The following is a 23,363-nucleotide window of genomic DNA, read 5'->3' on the forward strand; positions in this document are numbered from 1 at the left end:
AGGTTGCTCATCTTCAAAATATTCCTTGTCGTCCATAGGAATTTCGGAATTGTTTTGGTTTTGAGGCAATACTTCTTCCTCATCCCTATTTTTACCGAGTTGAGAAATTAGTTCGTATAATTTCGCTGAATTCCTTTGAATTTCTCGATGTGATTCCTCCTAATCATCATATGTTTGAAGTGATTCTTGCATCATGGTACACATCCGTTCTGCAAAACTAGAGAATTTCTGATCAAAAGTATAACTATCCTCCCATCCTCCTGGTTGCTCCCTTACATACCCGTCATAAGTTTATTGATATGCATGAGAATACCCGTAAGGTTTCACAGGATATGGATCATGGTCAAATGATTGGTTTTGATTATATCCTTGATATGGTTGGTAATTATAATATTGAGATTGAAAACCATATTGACTAGTATCAAATTGATCACCATTGTGATATGATTGATCTTGTACACCGTACATGTTATTTCCAAATGGAAACATGACGATGATACAAAATTGTAACAATTAAAATTAATTCAACCTAAAAATAAAAATAAAAATAAAAATAAATAATTATGCACACAAATCGTTTAAATAATTTTTCCCCCGTTCTAGACGGGCTATGAATACTATCAATCCATTGTGAACACAATATAAAAATAAAATCAAGAAGCAAAATAATAATAATAAAAAAACAACAACTAAAGTACTTAAAAATAACAACTAAAACTAAAAGAAAAATAAATTAAAGAAAAATCTAAAAACGAAAGTACTAAATAAAATTACTAAAAGAAAATAAAACAACTAAAAGCTACCGACTGCTCCCCGTGCGCATCGTCTACGCAACAAATTAATTCCACCTTTCCACACAATTAACTGGTAATATAATGGCAAGGAGTTCGTTCCCACGAAGAGCCGGGAGTTTCTAGTTGTTAAAAAGTAACTGAAATGAGGGTTTTTAGATTTTAATAAAAGTAACTAATCAAATGAAAATAATAAATATTGATCTAAATTAATAAGGAGAAAGATGATTAGGGAATCATTCGCCGTCACTGAACCGAAGCTTAATTAAATGAAATTTATCTCTTATTTAATTTATATTGTTACCAACCGTAGAAGAAATAAGCTCTGCTATCCCCCAGATTCCTACTGTCACTAGATACGGAAGCGCTCGACTACCAGATTCTATCCAACCAACCCACCAAGAATAAGCTCTCAAGGTGTAAATTAGTCGGATGCTTTACACTCTGTGAATCAGGTTGATCCTAGCATCAGACGCATAAGCTCGGTCTGCTTACTAGTGTTATCTTTATACACAATTGCTTAACAAAATCCCTCTGTCAGCTCTTGCGATATACTACTTGTGTAAAGAATTGATGTGACAATTACACGTATCCCACAACCCTAAACTAGTAGAAGAAATATTGATTGGTTAATTTAATTGATCATTTTAAATAACCCCTAAATATTCTTAGGCAATAAAAATAGTAAAGATAATCAACAATTAAATAAAACTTAAAATAAACATGATTAAAGAAAATAATGCTTCATTATTCAGAACTTTGAAATCATCTCTAATCAATAACAAGTTTAGCTACTCATAGCTAAATAGCATTGGCTAATAAATAAAGAAGGAAGGAAATAAAACTACTCGCTCTGTTTTTATCTTTCTTGCTAGAGTAAAATGTAATGAAAGAAGTGTAGTAAGATGGAATTTTCCACTGCCTTTTATAGACAGCGAACCCCCTCCACCGATCCGTAAAACCCGCAGTGGGAACGAATCAGAACTCCTAGACGCCTCTGTCACCTTCTTCGCGGAAACCCCGCAAGTGATAACTGTACCAAGTCAGTAACACATGTTATCTTTTGGGAAACTAATTACTTCTGCGGGATGCGACTTTGAGTATATTAATAAGATGTACAAGTCTTCTCATTGGACCAAGACGTAGTGAGACCTTTGTGAATTGATGTGCATTCTTTTAACTTCAAATGTACGTCCAGCTTGATGTTTAGTGATACAAAAAATCACTTTCTCCAAAACATGCAGCCCCGCCACTGTTTCTTTGTCTCCCATTTACGTGATAATTTAACAAAAGAAAACATTTTCTTTTTGTATTTGACCCCACTTGATTGAGATGGAGAGAAAAATCAGTCACTCTTTCTTCTGTTACACCACGTGATATTGGAAGTTGAATGGGCCCCACGTCAGCACCAACAACAACAAACCATCTTCCCTGCCATGATCGTCAACCCGAGTTTCCAACAGTAGCAGTGTCTCTCTGAACTTCAAATCGACCTCCATCACTGATAATGGTAGCAGCAATAGATCACCAAGCTCCATCTCGTTTAACTTCATGACAACAACAACACAAACTCACGTCATCTCCTCTCCATCACTGCCAATGTCTCCTCGATCATCAGCAACGATCGTAGCTCCATCATAACAACTCATTCTCTGGTTTCGTTCTATATATATGTATACATCTTCTCCATCTCTGCCAAGCTCGATTTCATCTCTTTACTGACTCCGTAACATGTAGTTTCTTCATATCCAAGCTCGGATCAATGGCAGCAACCAATAATTCACTTACAAACTCGAGTATGATTGATTAATCGAGATCAGGCTAGTACCCATCCTTTCTATCATCCTCAGGAACCTAGTGGTGTATTCAAATTTGAATATCGTTGTTGATCAAATCCATCACCATCGTGATTATCATGATGACCACAATTAAGAACAACTCATGTTCTTCATATTCATAATGAGGAAGAAGAAGGGGTTCCCTGAGTAATAATCCAGGTGCCTTTAACAGTCTTTGAATCTTGACAGTCCCTTAAGTAAAAGACCGGACTTCCTTTAGCAATTCCCTTGAACCTGACTGCCTATTAACCGGAAGGTGTCCCGTAACATTCAGTTGGGATGCCAATAGCACTTGTCCTGTAAAATGACCATTTTGTCCTTATAGTCTTCCAAGTTCTTGTTTTTCTCATAACTTCTTCATACGAACTCCGAATGACTCCGTTCTTTCACCATTTCCTTTGTTTTCTCGTCCTCTACAAAATGGAAAGTAGAAATCTTGTGCTTGAACGAGTTCCACTTGGTCTTTGACCCTTCTTCACTTGTAGCTAGCTTCTTTTATTGCACAATTAAGCACATATTCACTTCTTTTTGGATGATTCACCTAAGAAAACACAAATAAGAGAAAATAAGCATAACATACAATAATTTGCAAGAAAACCAACAAATACTAGCATGGAATTGGCACCAAATATATGTGAAATATGCACTAATCAAGAATACACTGTAAAATCTCTGTATGCTAAGTTTCAAAATTTGTCCGACTCAACTTCAAATGAAACAAGAAAATTTTGGAAGCAATTATGGAGCATGAACGCATCACAAAGAATTAATCTCTTTACTTGGAAATGTTTACAAGATACATTACCTACAAAACAGAAGCTAGGGTTTCAAGATGCGGAGAGGAAGTGTGTCTTCTGTCAATAACAAGAAGAATCAACCTTTCATCTATTTTTTGAATGTGATTATGCAAAATCTTTATGGAAGCTACATCCAATGCCTTTACATGGAGTAATTTCTAACCATTCCTCTACAAATACTTCATTCTTAGACATGTACAATAAATGGATGAAAGGAGAACTGAACTCCATATACATGGCTTTAGCAGCCACCAAATGTTGGTTTATTTGGAAAGAGCGGTGCCTTAGAGTGTTTGAAAACAAAAGTAGAACACCTGAAAAACTAGCTCTTGACATTCTACGACACTATGAGTATTGGCATCCTCTTACACTCTCCCCAGCTTCAGTTTATAACAGCATCTGAACACAATCTCAGCCTTACTGGACATTCCCAATGAGAAACTTTTACAAATTAAACAACGACTCTTCGTGGATATATGCTAAAACTAATGCAGGTTGTGGTTTCATTTTACGCAAATGGACAGGTACTTTCAAGGGCGCATGAATGGGCAGCTGCAGGACCGAATCTGTAGAAGAAGCGGAAGCGGTAGCTTTGCTGCAGATTACACAATGGGCCATCACAAACAAACTGTAGAATCTGGTCATAGAAGGAGATAATCAAAATACAATCAAGTAATTACAAGGCACACAAAACTCTATCAAATGGCAATGTGTAGCAATTCTAGATGAAGTTAAGAGGTTGGCAGACAAACTAACTTCTTTTGGGGGATTTCATTTTATGGACAGAAGAGCTAACAAAGCAGCAGACTTGCTAGCAAAAAAAGGGAGAAATTCTTCTCATAAACATACTAGTTTTACTGAGATACCTTTGTTTTTAATTCCTACAATAGCTTTTGACAATGTCAAAGCTCAAGAAATCTGTAATATGAACTCAAATCATGTAACTTTTCTTGAAGAAACTAATCACACAGATTCAATCATCAGACGGACGACTCATTCAGAGTTGATTCCACATGAGTCTGAATCTACAAATTAGTCTTCTTTGCAGTAATATATCTGATTATTTTCAGGAAAAAAAAATAATAGTTGTTTTTTCTCTTCCTAAACTATACCAGAACCAGAAACGCTAAATTTGGCCTATCCTAGGCTCACGATAGTGCCTGCTGCTATACAATACTAGTATTAATTTATATATAGTTGACATGAAAAGAAAAGTAAATATTCTAGCTATCAAAGGAGTATATAAGCGAACTGGAACTCAAACATGGCATTTGTCAAACCGAGCCTAAATAGCATAGGAGAATCAAAACACGAATCCCTTTCCACAAGTAAACTGAAAAGGACGGCAAGAGGAGTTAAAAGACCTCCATGTTATCTTCTCTCACCAATTATCCCTCACCTCTAGGGATGGCCATTCGCCCCATCCAAACCCATCCTCGTGGGTACCCGTTCTTATTGGGTAGGGTTTTACCCGTACAAACGGGGTTGGATATAAATAATACCCGAAATTAGTGAAGCGGGGATGGGGCGGGGACCCAGCCCCATACCCACCCCGTACGTTCCCATTTTAGGATTTTATATTTTTATTAATTATTTATATTATATTTAAACTAAGATATTATATTATATTATACTACAAAAGAAAAGGTAAAAGTATAAGATATAATTTGTAAAAGTATAAGATATCATTACTTATTTATATTATATTTAAACTAAGAAATTATATTATATTATATTATAAAAGAAAAGGTAAAAGTATAAGATATCATTAATTATTTATATTATATTTAAACTAAGAAATTATATTATATTATAAGAAAGATACTTGATAAGAAATAATTAAGAACTAAAATGAGTGATGCTCGTTTATAGACCAATTTGTTTTTCTTTGCTTGTTTTACGATGAATTTATGAGTTTGAAATTTTAAATTATTATTATTATTGGTTGAATTTAGGTATTGATTATTAAATTAACTCATCATATTTGAGCTTAATGTTATGGGTAACTCGTAAAAAATCCGTCCCGTACGGGTATTTCCCATACCCGCCCCGTCCCAAATCAAGCGGATAATTGGGAGGGTGTGGGTTTCTTTTTTTTTAACGGGACAGTGACTGGGATACAAGATCCCCACCCCATACCCGCCCCATGACCATCCCTACTCACCTCTTCACCGGTGACAATACCAATTACCAAATACATATACTGATATACAGTACGTTAAGCTAAAAAGACGATACTATCCTTCATCAGTGGAGAGATTTTTTGTTTGTTTGTTTGTTTGTATATAAGTAAAAGAAGAACAAGTTCTAAATCTGATGAAAAGGAAGAAAATGGTGGGCATTTTTTCCAGGTTTTATGTTAGTAAATCAACTGGTCATCATAGAAGAACTCAGAGTGCAATTGTAAGAACAAAATTCAATACCTTTTATATTATCAATTTTATAATCTTTTCAAGTTCTTACTGATTATTAAAATTTTCATTATTTGATTTTGATTCAATATTATTTCTTTCTGAATTTTTGTTTAATTTAGGTCTAAATCAAATTAATTCTCGAAACAATCGATTATGAAAGATTTAAGAGGAAAAATCATGTTACCCTTTGGGGTATAGTTATAACCAAGTATCTCTTATTCTCAAAGTGGCAAATAATTTTTTGTTATTTGGTTTTGACCCATTACTTGATCATAGTTTTTCTAAAATGGGTTTGTTTCAGTTTTCAGTTTTAAGTAGTTGACTTATTTTCCTTGGCAGATGTTTTTGTTAGTATTGGCTGTTCCTATATTATTGGATATTTGATTTATGTTCTTATTCTTAGTTAGTTTCAATTCCTTCATTTTTAATTCCTAATTTTTAGGGGAGATCACAAATTTCCAAATCATGGATTTTAACGGGTTTTCGTAGGATTAATCAGTTACTCATTTGGGGAAAGATGTGAGGAGGAGAATTTGTATCATTTTTCATCTATCATGTATCTTGACAAACTATTGTGCTTAACAGGATGAGAGAAGGCCGTTACCGCCGAACCCAGAAGTTGCAGCAACCACAATAGCTGCAGCACATGGGATTGAAGTGGCAATAGAGTTTAAGCCAGTTGAACACCCAACTGAACCTTTTGACCATGATCAACCTGTCAAATGCCCATTACCCGAACCTTCAATTCTTAATGTAAGTATAAGCAGTTCATTCATATATTGGTTCTAGTTTTTGCTTTATCTTTGTTCTGGCAGTTCTTTGTAGTAAGTAGAATCATACGACCCAAACTGTAACTGTCGAAGGAATTAAGGTGTATAATTGTTAACATAAAACCTGATCCTTCTTGATAACATAACATAGACTCGAGGTTTCTCATTGTACTTTTCCTGACTAAATCTTCTTGTAAGTTCTTTTTAAGTTGTAGTTTGGAAACCTTTATACCTGTCAAATGTTCATCTATAAGCCAACACAATCCAGTTTACTTTGAACTCCTTTTAGAAACTATTTTGGATCCTTAGTTTATGTAAGTCGTCTTTTCCATCACTAGCCGCAACCGTCAATCTTTTACCGTATAAAAAATATAAAAATAGTGCATTAGGCTTGAGGTCAATATATGCGTTGTTGATGTTTTGAACAACAATTATGTCTGGTTATGCTCAATGCTCTTCTTTTCTGCAGGATGGAAGAGTGTGGAAGGAACGGATCTCAGCGAGTTCACAAAAAAAGATTACTTCTTCAAGCGTTGATTCTGAAATTATAGGAACAAGGTCTCGATCATCCAATCGGTTAATTTTACCATCCCTTAGTGCACCTGAACACAACATTATAAACCTACTCGAAGAATGCAATGCATCTGGGATTTGAAACTACTGGGTACTTGTTTTTCACTCGAACAGTTCTATTTACTTAGTTCATGCTACATAATGTCTGTTTGTATTTTATTTTACTCTTTTCTTCCCACATGTTCTTTCTTCTCTATAGAATTGACCTGTGAATCAGCAAAAGAAAGAAAGCAATAGAAATGTAATTCCCAAATTAGTGGGAAGCCTTGAAAATTTCTTATATATATGTATATTTTGTCAATCTCAAATGGCAATTTTTAAGTAATGTGAAATTTCCTACGTAGCTTGGATTATCTGTTACTCTTATCTTGTGAGTAAATTTTGACGAACATCTAGAATCATAAATTTTGGTTGAAATCAACCAGATTGTGTGACTGAAGCAGAAAAACTCACTTCTTTGTTAAAAGCAAGTAGGGTATGGCTGTTTCTCAGAAAAGAAGATGATTCATGGTCAATCTTGTGTTCCATTTTGATGAAGCTGCAATTGCCAATTTGTGATGCAAGAACTTATGATAACCACTCCGAACTCCATAAAAACAAGACTGAGTTGTAACTAGTTCTACAATGCCGCATAGCAATAGCTTAAAGCTACACTTCTCCAGCATCAATTTTGGCCAGATTTTGTCGGTTCTACTGTCAGCTGAGCGGGAACCGTTGAAGTGAAGACGGCAAGGAAAAAGAGAAAAAAGATGTGATGAAGTTTTCCACCATCATTTCATTATCAATTTGTTGTGTGCCTGCAAGCATTTTCCTATTTGGCAATTTGAGATGATTAAAAGAGACATACTTATATATTCTGAATGTCACAACTTTCACGGCCACGGTTTTCACCGTTTGTAGGAGTTTGCTATTCTTTGTCATTATTTATGAATCCTATTATCGGGCCTTTAAAGGGGTGTGTTTTCGGGGGCTTGAAAGACTAAGTGGAGACTAAATGATATAGGTGGAGATCAGATTTATGTCAAAGTTCAAAAACACCCTCAATCATTTTCATTTATGACACTTCTACCCTTCCATTAACTAATTAATCTAATCCAAAAAAATATATTGAAAATCAATAAATGAAAAAAAAACCTCAAATCATTAAAGGTGAAAGAGAAAACCGACCCCCTTCCTTATTCCTTCTCCTTCTTCTTCTCTACCTCTGTTCTTCTTCTTTTTTTCTTCTTCTTCTTCCATTCTTCTTCGTTCATCAACGATTAATCGTCGATTCAAAAAAAATTTGTCGTCGATTAAACTCATTGTATAAAAGCATGAAAGCAAAGGAAAAATTAGGTCATTGTTCGTCGAATCAACCTCCTCTTGAAGCAGAGAAACCTACTTCAACAAATGAAGTAGAAAGTGAAGATGAAGAGGAATTGAATGAAGGAGACGCACCAGCCTCCCAGACTCCTGAGATGACAGCAATAAGGTATGAATTGAAATACCCACTCTTTATTTAAGCTTTTTTATCGATCTTTCAGTTGGTTTCGAATTTTTTAGGTCTTAAAAAATAGTTTCATAGTGTTTACGGCTGGGAGTTCTTGAATTCCCAGCCGTAAATATGTCTCACGGTTGGGATCTATTGGTTTCCCAGCCGTGTATATGTATCACGGTTGGGAGATCTAAGAACTCCTAGCCGTTTATATTTGTTACGGTTGGGATGTTTTAGAACTCTCAGCCGTAAATTAGTCGATGTGTACGAGATGGATACATCCCATCCGCAACAAGCTATTTACAACTGGGACTTTCCTAGCCGTATATTTCTCTGTCTTCAAATTTTGTTTCAGTGGTAATGGTTACGTCTTGGTCTTTCTGTCCGTAATTGATTTTCCCAACCGTACATGTCAGTTACCTAGCCAATTTTATGCGACGGCTAGGTTTCCTATCCGTAATATGAGTAAGCAATGAGAAAAAAAAGTTTCCCAGCCGTTATTGTTTTTATGTCTTGGTCGATAAATCAAAACCCTATCTGTTATTTTTGTTTCGGCTGAGACTTTTCATTTTTCCTAGACGTTTTGTAATTACGTCTTGGTCAGTTGCTAATTATCCCATCCGTAATTTTGTTTTCGTCTGGAACTATGCATATATCCTAGCCGTTTTGGTTTTGTCGGCTAGGTTTTGTCAAGATTTCCCAGCCGTTGTGACTTATCTTCTTTTGCATTTTGGTCTGGTTTGTCTTTGAACAGAAAAGAATAAAAGAGGAAGAAAAGATCAATGGAAGTAACACCTTCTAGTGAGACCACTACGCAACCCCGTCACGGAAAACCATTGGGTGCAAAAGCAAGGAATACAAGTGAACTTGGAGTTGGTGGAGTAAGTGAAGATGTACTTGCTATTAGTGGAGGAAATCAAGGTGGAGTTTCTGGAGGAAATGAAGTTATTGTTGTTACTGAAGGAAATGAAGGTGGAGTTTTTCCTGGAGGAAATAAAGGTGGATCTCTTGTAGGAAATGAAAGTGGAAGAAATGAAGTTGGAGGAAATGAAGGTGAAGTTGATGTAGGAAATGAAGCTGGAAGAAATGAAGGTGGAGGAAATCACGGTGGAGTTGCTGGAGGTAGTGAAGGTGGAGTTGTTACTGAAGTTGGCACTTCTAGTGGTGCTGCTCTTGAAAAAGGTAAAGCAGTGGTTTAGGAGGACAAGAAGGATGGAAAAAAGAAGTATCCACCAAAGGAAGGTGCAAGAGAAATCATTGATGCCATGGAGTTTTTACCTAAGAAGAAGAATGGGAGACCTTGGGGTGCGCCAAGAGATCGTTCCGTCTTGATTGATTACGAGTCATCATGGGATGCTAGAGTCTGTGCCGTAAAGGTAATAAATCAAACTTAATATATGTTGTTTTCATTTATTATGGATATTTAATCGTAACAACCAAAAGTTTATATTATTTGTAGTTTCCCGGTAAAGCGGTTCCTAAACTAAAGCACCAACAACCAAGGTTTTGGCCGTTGGAGGGTGAGCATCCAGATGTGGTAGCTTTGGTAAAAGCTTCGGGGTTATGGTCTGGAATCGAGGCGCTGCAGAGGTCGTATAATATTGTGACAGTTTGTAATTTTAGAGAAAGATTCTTGCTCGAAACCATGACTTCCCAACTCCCATTCGGCGAGATGACTATGACTCCGGATGATGCAAAGGCAATCACCGGTCTTGCTTTGGAAGGAAAGGTTGTGTATGGGGGTTTCAACAGTTCTCTACCTTATGATGCGCTTTATGTCTTGGCTAAACACTGTCTTGGATGGAGCAAAGATCAAACGGAAGAAGAGATTGGTTATGGAGTTGCGCCCCGTGAGCAAGCTCCATCAAAACAAGGAAAAGGTGGTCGAGGTGAAAAAGGAGGTCGTGCTGGAACAAGTGTTCGAGGTGGAAAAAAAGGAGGTCGTGCTGGAACAACTACTGCTCGAGGTGGAACAAGTGCTGCTCGAGGTGGACGTGGTGGAGGTAAAAAGACTCCTACTCAAGCTGGCAAAGGAAAATGAGGTAAAAAGGCTAGAATTGTAAAACAAGTTGTTGAACTAAACAAAGGGGACGATTTGGATGAGTTTTTGCAAACGTCTTTGGAGGAGGAATCAAGTGAATGACAATCTACTAGACGTTGTTACGTTTTAGTTGTGTTTTAGTATTTTACTTCATGGATATTTTTTGGTTAAGGATTGGGATGGTGAATTTTCATAAATTTGCATTTATGAATTAATGTTAGTCTTTCAATTTGTCTAATCTAAGAAAAATGAGGAAAAAAACAACATAATTGAATTTTTTGTGCACTTTCGGCTAGGTGGATGATTCAGCAAACCTAGCCGAAAATGCCTATAATTGTTGAAAAATAAACTTTCATAGTCGTAAATCTGAACACGGTTAGAAACTCCCAGACGTAAATTTATTAGCGGTTTGGAAACCTGTCCGTTGTCTGTTCACGGTTGGGAAAAACCTGGTCGTTGTGTGGTCTGAATTCCCTGAACTACAATGAGTCATGTTTACGGCTAGATATCCAGGCCGTGTAAATGATCACGGTTAGGACTTAAATCCGTAAATGTATTTACGTCTTGGTCGACCTAGTACATTCCCAGCCGTAATTCCGGAAACGGTTTGGAAACCCATCCATGATATATTACGGTTGGGACATTCCTATCCGTGTAGTACTCTGGTAAACCAAAAAAAAAGGGATCCTAGTAACGGCTACATATCCAAACCGTAATTTCTTCAACGGACAGGAATCCCAGCCGTTATTCTGGTTAAAAGTAAAAAATCAGAATTACGGCCAGAAATCTCAATCATAACTCTGACGGAACACCAACTCTGCAGGTTATACAGAATTACGACTTGGTCTACCTAGCTTTTTCCTAGACGTAATTCTCTATAATTTCATTTGTACCACTTCAAATCGGCTAGTTTTTTGAATTTTGAAAAATAGATCTGTTAGAAGACTAATCTATAGAAGGTTCTAGTTGTTCAACCACCTATTTAAACTTAAAACAACTTGTTCTCCATATAACCACCCATTCCAAATAAAAATCACACCTACAAGCTCTATTAAAACTCCTACTAACTCAATACAATGTACTCAAAGGATAAACCCGACTTTACTTTGGCTGAAGACTTATCCCTTTGCCAAGTCAATCTTATTGGATTTTTTTTTTTTTGAAATTTTTTGTAGTGAAACAGGTAACGCTAACAACTGTGATGGGATTGAATTGTGTCTTCGATTCTCAAACATAAACAAAAAAGTGGAAGAGTATATGGCTTTACTTCGTATGTGCAAGCAACTTCGACTTAGGTGAGACTGATGAAGAAGTCGTAGCTCAAACTAACAAGGAATGGAGGAAATGGAAAGGTTATAATTTCAACTTCGAAGCTCAAATGACCATCATCAAAGATTTCTTGATACATCGAAAGGGATGTTATTAAAACCAACTTTGTAATGGGGATATATTAAGCATGTAATGAGTTTTATTGTGGTATAGTTAATGAAAGTATTAGTAATTTTCAATCGTATTAAGAATTCATGTTCAATCAAAAATTTTCTCAACTTTCAAATATAATTACGGACGGGAAATTTATGTAAACCCAGCTGTAATGCAGACGCGGGTTATATTGGGAAGAATAACGTCCAGAAATTCGTAAATTCTCATCCGTTTTTTGTAGTCACGGCTGGGAGTTCCTAATATCCCAACCGTTTTTTGTGTTCACGGCTGGGAGTTCATAATATCCGAACCGTTCAATATATTTTCGGCCGGGTCAACACATTTTCCCAGCCGTAACAACAGAAAATTCCAGATTTTCGAAGAATTTGAATTGATAAAATTGATGTTGGGAGTTGACTATAAGGTTATCTTGAGTTTTGCGATGAAGGGTTTCATCATTTTTCTTCAAAATTTGTCAAAAAAAATTCACCAAAATCACCATTTTTCCTTCTTCAAAACTCAATAAAATCAAGTTTCGATTTCCAAAAACTTAATGTTTTGATTAGTCTAATCGATTCACTAAGACTGATTAGTTAGCTTAATCACTTTAATTAGCACTAATCAAATTAAGGTTAGATTAGACATTAGAAAAAAGGATAGATAAGGGGTCGTATGGGTTGTTATTTCATGACCCCAAAAACCCATCCTTTTTAATCCCCAGTAATAGGATTCTTATTTATATGTAGAGGGATGACTCACTCACACTTTTATTTTCACACCATTCCACTTTAGGTGTTTTTTTCTAATAAAACTTAAACAACAATAGATTTGAAACTAATATTTTATGATATATTTTTATAAAACTCTACGTTTCTATCAAAAATGAACACATTTTGAAACATATAAAACCTACTACTTTGAAAACCAGCCTTTTCATTTTCCTCACCTAAATACTAATGATAGGTGAAGAAGAGTCGTTGTTTCTCCCCTACTTGACCACTGATATTTGTGTGGTGGGTCTGTTGATTATTGTGCCTATCTGTAATGATGATTTAGTTTTGGTGGACCAAATCTGACAAGATAACACCATAATCCAACCCAATGCTGAGATCTAATTTGACATTTCTCAGACTAGATATCCATCCATAATGAATGTTTCTTATTACAGCAGGAGAGTAATTTCTCATTTCTCCCCAATGATCATGCGGTAGGTCTGTTAATTATTGTGCTTACTAGTAATGATGAAAACCAAATAGGGTAAAATGAATAAGTGATAGCATCTTTTTTCCAATTGGGGTAAAATGAATAAGTGATAGCATCTGAGTACCAATTAATTAACCCATGGGTCAGCAGTATTCAGCTACTATCTTTTCTTGGTTAGCCATCAAGAAAGAAGAAACTACTATTGGAATTTGACAAAAATATACCAAAATCCCCTTCTGAAAGGGGAAAATAATGATGACATAATCAGAAGAGACTCGACTGATGACAGCAAAGAAAAAAGTGTGCCGAAGTGTGTTCACCTTTTCTGTTTATACTCAAAACAGTGACAAAATATATTACCGAGCCGAGTGCAAAAAGAAATCTACAGGCTACCCCCCTCGGAGGCTGCTAATTTCCTTCTCTGCTGGTGCTCAGCGACTTTATAATCCACCACCTGACGGAACAGACTCGCATCAAGAACACATTCAGTACTCCCATAACAAGAAGCCTGAACACCAGCCATAAGCTTTGCTATCTCTCTTCCTGAAAACCCATCTGTCTTGACTGCAGCTTCACGAATAACATCATCAGACAAACCTTTAATCTCTATCTTTTGAGGTTGCTTTTGGAACAGTGATTTAATCCAGCTGGATTTTCTCTCTCCTGCTTTAGCAATGTATTTATCAAGGTAGAGTTTAAGCAGCTTGAAACGTTCGTCTTCACCGGGCAAGGGGAATTCAAGGACTTCATCGATACGGTCAGCAACTGCAGAATCTAGATCACCAGGACGGTTAGTGGCTAGAGCTAGAACTATATCTTTGGATTGGTCACCAGTGCGGAAAAGAAGCGCATTCAAAGCACTGCGTTGGGCTTCACTCATATATGTCTTGTTACGCCTGCAAAATTCAACAATTACGGCTTAAGCATTTAAATGAGGGATTCCATTTCACGAGCAAGAACGGACTGCGCTGATACACGTTTCTATCTCGAATAGGAGGCCAACAATTAAGAAAAATGACTTACTCGCAGAGAAAGGCATCTGCTTCATCGATGAAAAGCAACAAACCCCTTCTAGATTTTTTAGACCAATCGAACAATTGGTGTATCTTGGTAACAGCCTGTGATCCCAGCGGTGCAACATCTCCACCAGTCATCAACGCATAATCCAGACCCTGAAAAACACAATTCACAAGGTTCAGATGAATAAAAATGGAGAACAGAACATTGAAATATTATTAAAACCAGTTCTGCTGCTGAAATATAATAATCTTGTAGAAACACCTGCCTAGAAGTCATAATGAGTAAGAATTAAGTAATAGTATTGGTGCTGTGACTCAAATAGTTTAACAAGGATGAAATCTGATGTGGTGGGAGTGGGGTTGGTGTGTGTGTGTGTGTGTGTGTGTGTGTGGGGGGGGGGGGGGGGGGGGGTGGGGTGGGGGTGGTGGTGGTGGTGGGGGGGGGGGGGGGTGCGGTTGTGACGTTGTACAATTAAGGTGGCCATATAGAACTACTGAGGATATCGTGAGGTGGAATAGTGCCTCGCTGGTGGTGAAGCAGTGATGAGGTACTGGTAGCTATGTAGCAGAAGAAGAAAATTTGATAAATTTGCAGAAGCCAACACGAATGCACAAGTTGGAAATAACCTTTGACAATAGCGACAAAATAAATTGCTTAGAAAAGTAGCTTTGTTGCAATCAGAAAGTTGTTTCCAATAATCTATCCGTTCATGCTTTTGATTCTTTAGTTCAAATCTAAGTTGAAACAGTATTTATGGAAATGCTTAAATAGCGGCATTGTATATAATCTGTACAAGGTCCAAACTGTGCTAGTAACCAAAAGTATACAGGTTAGAGAATAATTTAGTAGTAGAGAAGGAGTTTCAGTCCAAACATAACAAGAAAAGGATAGATCTCATACAGATTTTCGTGCAAGTTCTCTGGCGGCCATAGTTTTCCCTGTTCCAGGAGGACCATAGAAGAGCATGTTTCTAAAAGGTGCTTGATGGGATTTAGTATTTGCAGTTGCACCAGCAAGTTGCTCGATTCGCTTATGAAGTGAAGGATGAAGAACCACATCACCAAAACCATTCCCTTTCACACCTTCAGCCTTTTGTGATAGAGAGCTAATTCCACGAGAAAAAATCCCTGACCAAGGGTACTTTCCTCTCGAGGACTCTCTGATCAAGGATGGTTGTCCGAGAACTCTGTCAACATATCCCCAAATCACCCTTGCACCCTCTCTGCACAAAGAGAATATACATGAAGGAATCCCAGTTAGCACAGTTCCAACAAATTTAAATTCTCTAACAAAACACATCAAGTCTAGATTTATCAGCCTACGGAAATGCTAGCAGAAAACCAACATCTGTTTTCAATTGTTCCCTTTGACTGAGGAGGTAGAAGACCTAAGGTGCAAGTGGATGCTGAGTTGCCGAATGACTTAAACTAGTCATTTAGTCCATGAAATTACGAGGAACTAAGTAAATTGCAGAAAAGAACTTTCAGAGCTTCAAGATGAACAGATTGAGAGGTGAACAACAAACTCAACTTACAAATGAAACAAATGGTAAAGCAAAGTCTTCGTGTTTCCAACCACAACAAGTGATTATTCCCATTCAAACACGCAAAATAACTATTCACAATGATAAACAAGAGTCTTCCAATTTTTGTTGTTATCTCATACAAATGAACGTGAGAAGAAAATGAGCAGATTTAAGTCAAAACCAACTAGTAGGTTGACGAGTTACGACCAATATCAAATCCATAACAACATGCATTGCATACTAATAAATTTATAGCTAGCATACTACAAAGCATGAAACAGCTCATAAGCATGCGCCAATACCTAGTTGTGTAAACCCCAGCTGCCAGAGCTGTAACTCCCCCGACCACTACGATCAGCTTATTTTGATCAGTTAATAAAGCCTTCACACCACCTGCAGAATACAGAAATGTTACCATTCTGCCAAATAAGGAAGTGGCTCAAAGTGACTACAAGTGTAGACAGATAGCATGAATGCAAAACCTTATGGTAAAATCAACATGTTGTACAGGTTACATTTCAGGAAATACTTATGAGTTATACTATTAGAGTGACACTTCCATGTTATGGTATATCATATAGCCACACTTCCAAAATTATCCTTGCTACAGATTATCTTAATGCTGACCATATCAGATTATCTTAAAATTATTGATGTGCATTGTAGGACATCTGACTGTCTATACTAGCAGACAACACATATGGAGTTTGACGAAGCAGTACTATTCAGTTAACTTCTCAGTCTGGGCACACCCCATAAGCTACCTCACAAGCTAAAAATATCAAAGATGCTGTAAATTCTTCTACCCAATCCTGCCAAAGGAGTGAAAATCCAATGAATAAAAACATAATACTCCATTCTGTACTTCTTGCTCATAGCGATCCACGATAAGAACAAAGTTTCTGGTGTACGGAATAAGTATCATGTTCAAGTATTAGACTTCTTAACACTGAAGTTCAGGAACTCATGCTAAGAACTAGGTCAACTATGTTACTTGATCCGTTTCAGCAAAAGACATTAGCACAGGATTAACTGACATTAGCACAAAAAGGCAGTCAATAAGCTATATATCAAAGTAAATATTATCCTGGAAAGCATATTCAAAGCAAATAGCTCTGTTATTCGCTTTACAGAAAACAAAATTCATCTACCACATGCACAAAAGAGTCAGATCAGGAACCAGCCAAAACATGTTTACCTAAATTTTGTTTAATTGGAAAAAATAACTCCGGAGATATATTTAGGCCAAGTTGAGAGTGCACCTCCAATATGCTCAAAAGTTGTGTTAATGGCAGCAACCCACTTCTCTTGCTCAAGTTTTGCTCTATCTATTAGCTCCCTTTTACTTAAATCTTCAGTTAGTTGTTTATGAAGCGCGTTGGCTCTTGCTTTTGCTTCTTGCTCACTTTTAATATTTTCTCTTAATATGTTAGCTTTTTCTCTCTCTGTTTGCAGACGCTGAGCTTGAATTTGCTGTTCTGTTGCCTGCCTAGCAGCCTGTAGCCTCAAAGCTGACTCCTCTTGCATTTTCACTAACTCTTGATTTCTGGCTTTATGCCATTCATTCTCTGCCTGCATAAACACAAGGGTTAATTCCTGTTCCAAAAAGACTACTTACAACCAATTCCGAAGGTACAAACATGCCTGCATCCTTTTCCTCTTCAGCTCATCTTCATAACGAGCCATTTGAGCTTTATTTTGTGCTTGTTGTTGACTCAATTTTTGCTTTTCCTCAGATAGTACCTTTTGTCTCTCCTGAATGACAAACAGAAACACCATAAGCTTAAGTATGAAAGCATGCTCAAAATTATGATAAGAGCTCTATTAGATTTGACAATCTGCTTCCTTTATTTAACACTGATTATAACCTACTCCTATAAGCCATTCCCTCATTAGGAAGGGGTTGTTTTACTTTTGCTGAAATAAACCAATCTGTTATGCTGAATGGAGGAGCCTTTGTCCACTCACACACACACCAGAAAAGAAAACTTGGACACTGATTCACTTCTGCCATCTAAAGACATTGAGGTGCATTCAACTAAAAAACTAACCGCCATTCATCACATACGGATCAAAAGTTGAAAATAATAGCAGATAGAGTGTTTTGCCGCAGTGGACATTACAACATTTACCTCTAACAACTTCAATTTCCAGTTTCTTTAGTTTTGTTCCATTGGGATGAGCATTCTGACAATTTGACTAAGAAGAATAGATCTAATCCCGAAACACTAAAATGATTATATGAGCACTTACAGTTTCAAATTGAGCTCTCATCGCATCCATTTCAGCTTTCTTGGTTGCAGCTTGAATCATCTTTGTCTCTTCCCGCTTCATCATCAGATCAAACGCCTATACAAACACACAGAGATCAAATTTAATCAAGATATTCGTTTTGACCAATTACACAAAAAATTCCAAAATCAAAGAGAACCTTTTTAGCATTGAGAGAAGTACTAATTTCTCTAAGAGCTGCAGCTCCTTTCAGAAGTGGTTCAGGATCGAACCCAGCAGATGTGGTTCGTGGATTATCATTTCGAACTTTAGAAGATGATGATTCTTCTTCTTTTGGTGTATCAGATGAAGGAGCAGCTTCGGGAGGAGGATGAGGAGACGGTGAAGAAGATGAAGATGAAAATGGACCAAAATTAAAAGGACCATCAGCATAAGCATACTCAACACCTAAAGTTGCTGAAGCTAATGCTGATACAATCCCTAATGCACAAGCTTTTGCCATTTTTCTCCGAACAAAATTGGGGGTTGGACTTTCTCTATGTTGTAAATGGAACCCTAGGACTACTAAACCGTAATGTAGATTTTGTTTATGTTTGGATTTTGGTTTGAGAAGAAAAAGAAGCAGGAGAAGAGAGCTTGACAAGCAAGTAAGGGTTTAATGAGGAAAAAAATACCTCTTCGGTTCGGACTAACACTCAAGAGAGAGAAAGGTTTTGTAGGGTTTCTCAATGTTGGCACGATTGAGAAGACGAGTGACAATTACCTAACCGACTGACTAAACCTGGTTAGCCTAGGGTGGTGTTATTGCCTATTGGCCCCGTTACAAGGATTAGTGACACCGACTTTCCGTGAAAACCGCGGTCTAAGACCGGCTTCTGAAGCTCTTCCCAACCTCTTTCCCGAGTGGATTGAGTTATAAAATCGGTTTGTTCATGAATAAATATATTTATATAATAAGGAATGTAATTTTTTGCAAATCGTGGCTATAATGTTCGTGAATTGATTCGAGTGAATCAAAATAGATTTTGCTTCAGTTGTGTCTTGTATACTTTTATGAGAATATAAACAATTGAACAACTCTAGAACTAGTTTCATTCGAGTCATTTGAAGTCATTTGAACTAGTTGTGATTCAGATGAACAAGGTTGATACGAAAGTGTTCATATGGCTAACTTCGGTTAACTATTGTTGAGCCAACAAGGTGTACACGTTTAGGTACGGTTACCCACATTTCATCTGTGTATAACAAGTTAAGTTCGATCCAACGTTTGAAAAATATTAGCTTGAATCTAATCAGGTTTTCATCTAACAGTGAATATTGAATGCTTTGTTACCAAGGTAACATTGATTGCAAACCCTTATTTGAAGACTATATAAGAGAGAACTCTAGCAACTGGGAAACCTAATCCCCACACCTCCTGTGTGATACTAGTTGCGACTAGAGTCGATTCTCCTTTAACCTAGGTTTTTCTAAAACCATTATAGGTTAACGACTTAAAGACTTCATTGGGATTCTGAAGCCAGATCCACATATTTTCTCTGTAGTTGCGTGTTCAGATCTTACTTTGTTTTACCGTATTGAGTACTATCTTCTCTAAGATTCGCTCAAGATTCAATCTCCGATATGTAAGATAAAAAGTAGTCACAAACATCTTCGTCTCATCGTTTGTGATTCCACAATATCTTGTTCCGTTTTCATACGGTTAAGATCATTGTGAGGTGATTGATATTACTAGGCTGTTCTTTGGGAATATAAGTCCGAGTATCAATCGCCTTGATTTATCAAAAGACGAAACAATAACTGAAAAGGCGGGGGTCTAACAACACCACCCAATATTTTGCTTATCAATCTGTATGGACTAACTCGGAAATACTTTCTAGAGAATCAACTAGACAGTCAGACTCAATCTAGATAAAAGTATCTCAAAGAGTTAATATCTCTCTCTTGTTTTGATTTACTCGAGCTAATAGAAATCAGCGAGTCTTTAATCAAACACAAGGAATAACTTGGATGGTACCAAAGACCAATATCCAAGGATCAATCAATGACAATCAACAACCAAAGGTTGGATTACTCTAATTGATGATATAACGCACAACCTGTATTATTACAATTATAAAGATAAAACAATATAATGCGGAAACTGAAATAACACAAACACCAGAAATTTTGTTAACAAGGAAACCGAAAATGCATAAAAACTCCGGGACCTAGTCCAGATTGAACACACACTGTATGAAGCCGCTACAGACACTAGCCTACTCTAAGCTAACTTCGGACTGGACTTTAGTTGAACCCCAATCAGTCTCCCACTGATCCAAGGTACAGTTGTACTCCCTACGCCTCTGATCCCAGCAGGTTACTGCGCACTTGATTCCCTTAGCTGATCTCACCCACAACTAAGAGTTGCTACGAACCAAAATCGCAGGCTTTAGCAATAAACAAATCTGTCTCACACAGACAAGTCTATCAAAGGATCAATCTGTCTCCCACAGAAAAACCCTAAAGTTTTTGTTCCGTCTTTTGATAATAATCAAGGTGAACAGGAACCAATTGATAATCTGGTCTTATATTCCCGAAGAACAACCTAGATAAATCAATCACCTCACAAAAATCTTAATCGCATGGTAGCGAAACAAGATGTTGCGGAATCACAAACAATGAGACGAAGATATTTGTGACTACTTTTTATATCTTGCCTATCAGAGATATTAATCTCAAGCCAATCAATCAGATTGTACTCGTACGATAAAAGATGCAAGATCAGATCACACAACTACGATAAAAGTAGTATCGGTCTGGCTTCACAATCCCAATGAAGTTTTTAAGTCGTTAACCTGGTTTTAGAAGAAGAAAACCAAAGGTTAAAGGAGAAACAACTCTAGCACGCAAACTAGTATCACACGTGAGGTGTGGGGATTAGTTTTGCAGAGTTGCTAGATGTCCCCTTATGTAGTCTTTCAAATCAGGGTTTCGCCTTGGTCACAAAGCAAACAATATCCACCGTTAGATGAAAACCTGATTTAGATTCAAGCTAATATTTCTCAACCGTTAGATCGAAAACTTAGCTTGTTATACAGAAATGAAATGTACGCTTCTAGGTTTGTTAACCGTACCCAAACATGTACATTGTTGGTTCAATAATAATTAACCAAAAGGTTAGGCATATGAGCATTTCATACCAACCATATTCCTCTTCACCATAACTAGTTAAAGTGACTCAAATGAACTAGTTAGAGAGTTGTTCAATTGCAAGGAAATCTTATGTACTACACAAGATACAATTGAAGCAAAGATGATTTGATTCACTTGAATCGGTTCATGAACTTTATAGCCACGGTTTGCAATTTGCATTCCTTAATCTTTATAAGTTCAAGTTCAGAAATCATCTTCAGATATATAACTTTCTTAAGTTCGCACACTAGGTTCGCGGACTTAAGCAACCGGGCAGAGTTTAAAAACTTCAACAGAAAATCTCGGCAAAGACTTTCCGCTGGTTCGCGGTCTGGGTTCGCGGACTGGTACTCACGTAACAAGTTTGTCAACCCCAGCAGAATTTCTCGGGATGAGAAGTTCGGCAGTTCGCGGAATTGGCAACAATCCATTCTTCCGGTTTCTCTTGATCAACAAAGTTCGCAAACTTTGGTTCAAGGAATAGGACTTATGCACATATGTGTTTCCACAACAATACTTATGTCCATCATTGGTTATGTAATCTAAACTCTCATTCCAACCATTGAAACATTCTTAAAGGACGTTATACAGTTGTTACACCATTTCTCGTCAAAGCAATTTTCAAAGTGATTGAAACATATCATGACTTTCGTCACTAGGTAAAGATAAACACGGTCGAAGCGAAACGCTTACCAACACATATTTCGAGATATAGATAGACGAGGTATACTCGGCTCGAAATACCAAATGTGTATAATCTAAGTCTATATATAGCATACGACTTTTTGTCTCAAGAAGTAGGAGATAGAGTAGATAGACTTTTGAGTGACAGATAAGTTCAAGTCTTCACATACCTTTTTGTCGAGAAGTTCCACCGGTTCCTTGAGTAGTTCTTCTTCTTGTATGATGAATCTCCATGAAGTCCTTGAGCTCAACTACACTTTCTATCCTAATCCGAGACTTAGCTATAGTAGACTAGAAATCAAGACTTATAGTTTTGATCACTAACATTGACAAACATGCTTGAGATAGCAACGCATGCGAGTTCGACCGAGCAATGCTCTAATAATCTCCCCCTTTGTCAATTTTAGTGACAATACTATCAATACATATGGAATACAAAAAAAAATAAAGAAACTTTAGTAGCTCCTATTCCACATGTCTAATCTTCAACATTCCTCGAAATCTTCGTCACTTCCAAGTACTCCAATGATCCCAAAGGTTGTAAGTTTAGCATCACCGTTGTTGAAGATCCGTAGCTATAACAATGAGAAAGCATCGGTCTCGATCATTCTTATACAGTGTCAAAGTCCAATTGTATCACAACTTTAACAATAATACTATGGTGATATGTATCACTCCCCCTTAGTCAATACTCCATCTCACATGGAAACCACTCCTCCTCACACAATGATCCGAAAACCATATGTATTTGTAGTGTGAACTACATATTCATTCTCCCCCTTTTTATCAATAAAACATGCAAAGATACAAGAACGGGATCATAATGAAATTTCCATAAGAGACATTTCATGATTAAAATAAAAAAATACATACCATCTAATTTAGATGCAATCATATAGCCGAAGCTAATAGCATTCATCAAGGAGTATAAAAAATACAAGATAACCCATTTAAAATTCCACAGCCACACACCCCTCAATATATGACCATTAAGCACAAGTTCAAAAGAACTCTCCCCCATTTGATGTCATTCCCAAGGGAACAACAAGAGCGACCTTAATTTCAAAAGAAAATAAGAATTTTTTATTGGAAACCAAAAACCATGAGAATTATTTTCTATATCCAAAAACTCAATCATATTAATCACAAGTAAACACATGATTAATTCAATCGGAATACGCAATCAAGTTAAACACAAAAGTGATCAACTTAATTGATTATGCTCGACATAAGAGAACTTACGGAGCATACGACTAACATGACCATTAGAAAATGAATAGGATAGTCGTTCATATACTCAAGACAGAAGGAATCTTACGGAGTATGAAAATACTCAACTAGATTATTTACAAGAGAATCCATAATTAATCTAATTGGAATACACAATCAAACTAATTACAAAAGT

The 23,363-nt window shown here is 36.7% G+C and overlaps 4 protein-coding genes across 4 annotated transcripts; 3 read left to right on the forward strand and 1 right to left on the reverse strand.

Annotated features, from left to right (window-relative positions):
* The first annotated feature begins 5,682 nt into the window (after window positions 1–5,682).
* Window positions 5,683–7,543, forward strand: LOC113301942. Its single transcript, XM_026550777.1, has 3 exons — window positions 5,683–5,829; window positions 6,426–6,593; window positions 7,080–7,543. The coding sequence occupies exons 1-3, from the start codon at window positions 5,743–5,745 to the stop codon at window positions 7,263–7,265; spliced, it is 441 nt and encodes a 146-aa protein (XP_026406562.1). The 5' UTR covers window positions 5,683–5,742; the 3' UTR covers window positions 7,266–7,543.
* Window positions 7,544–9,439: 1,896 nt separating this feature from the next.
* Window positions 9,440–9,856, forward strand: LOC113305717 (uncharacterized transmembrane protein DDB_G0289901-like). The gene has a single exon (XM_026554727.1). It carries the CDS (start codon window positions 9,440–9,442, stop codon window positions 9,854–9,856), a length of 417 nt encoding a protein of 138 aa, XP_026410512.1.
* Window positions 9,857–10,302: 446 nt separating this feature from the next.
* LOC113305718 (H/ACA ribonucleoprotein complex subunit GAR1-like) lies at window positions 10,303–10,698 on the forward strand. Its single transcript, XM_026554728.1, has one exon. It carries the CDS (start codon window positions 10,303–10,305, stop codon window positions 10,696–10,698), a length of 396 nt encoding a protein of 131 aa, XP_026410513.1.
* Window positions 10,699–13,705: 3,007 nt separating this feature from the next.
* LOC113301828 (ATPase family AAA domain-containing protein 3C-like) lies at window positions 13,706–18,602 on the reverse strand. The gene is made up of 8 exons (XM_026550658.1): window positions 18,300–18,602; window positions 18,122–18,217; window positions 17,513–17,623; window positions 17,131–17,440; window positions 16,171–16,261; window positions 15,244–15,565; window positions 14,347–14,495; window positions 13,706–14,219 (listed from the first exon to the last, which is right to left on the reverse strand). Exons 1-8 carry the CDS (start codon window positions 18,600–18,602, stop codon window positions 13,706–13,708), a joined length of 1,896 nt encoding a protein of 631 aa, XP_026406443.1.
* Between the last annotated feature and the right edge of the window lie 4,761 nt (window positions 18,603–23,363).

Source organism: Papaver somniferum, chromosome 8 (genome assembly GCF_003573695.1).
Source record: "Papaver somniferum cultivar HN1 chromosome 8, ASM357369v1, whole genome shotgun sequence".
NCBI lineage: Eukaryota > Viridiplantae > Streptophyta > Magnoliopsida > Ranunculales > Papaveraceae > Papaver > Papaver somniferum.

Bases quoted from the DNA above. Each gene is read 5' to 3' on its own strand.
- LOC113301942 (XM_026550777.1), top strand. From the start codon at position 5,743: ATGAAAAGGAAGAAAATGGTGGGCATTTTTTCCAGGTTTTATGTTAGT. The intron at 5,830-6,425 runs GTAAGAACAAAA...TGTGCTTAACAG, and splicing joins GAAGAACTCAGAGTGCAATT to GATGAGAGAAGGCCGTTACC. The intron at 6,594-7,079 runs GTAAGTATAAGC...TCTTTTCTGCAG, and splicing joins CCGAACCTTCAATTCTTAAT to GATGGAAGAGTGTGGAAGGA.
- LOC113305717 (XM_026554727.1), top strand. From the start codon at position 9,440: ATGGAAGTAACACCTTCTAGTGAGACCACTACGCAACCCCGTCACGGA.
- LOC113305718 (XM_026554728.1), top strand. From the start codon at position 10,303: ATGACTTCCCAACTCCCATTCGGCGAGATGACTATGACTCCGGATGAT.
- LOC113301828 (XM_026550658.1), bottom strand. From the start codon at position 18,602: ATGGCAAAAGCTTGTGCATTAGGGATTGTATCAGCATTAGCTTCAGCA. The intron at 17,441-17,512 runs GCATGTTTGTAC...GTGTTTATGCAG, and splicing joins TGAAGAGGAAAAGGATGCAG to GCAGAGAATGAATGGCATAA. The intron at 15,566-16,170 runs GTATTGGCGCAT...CTCTTTGTGCAG, and splicing joins GCTGGGGTTTACACAACTAG to AGAGGGTGCAAGGGTGATTT.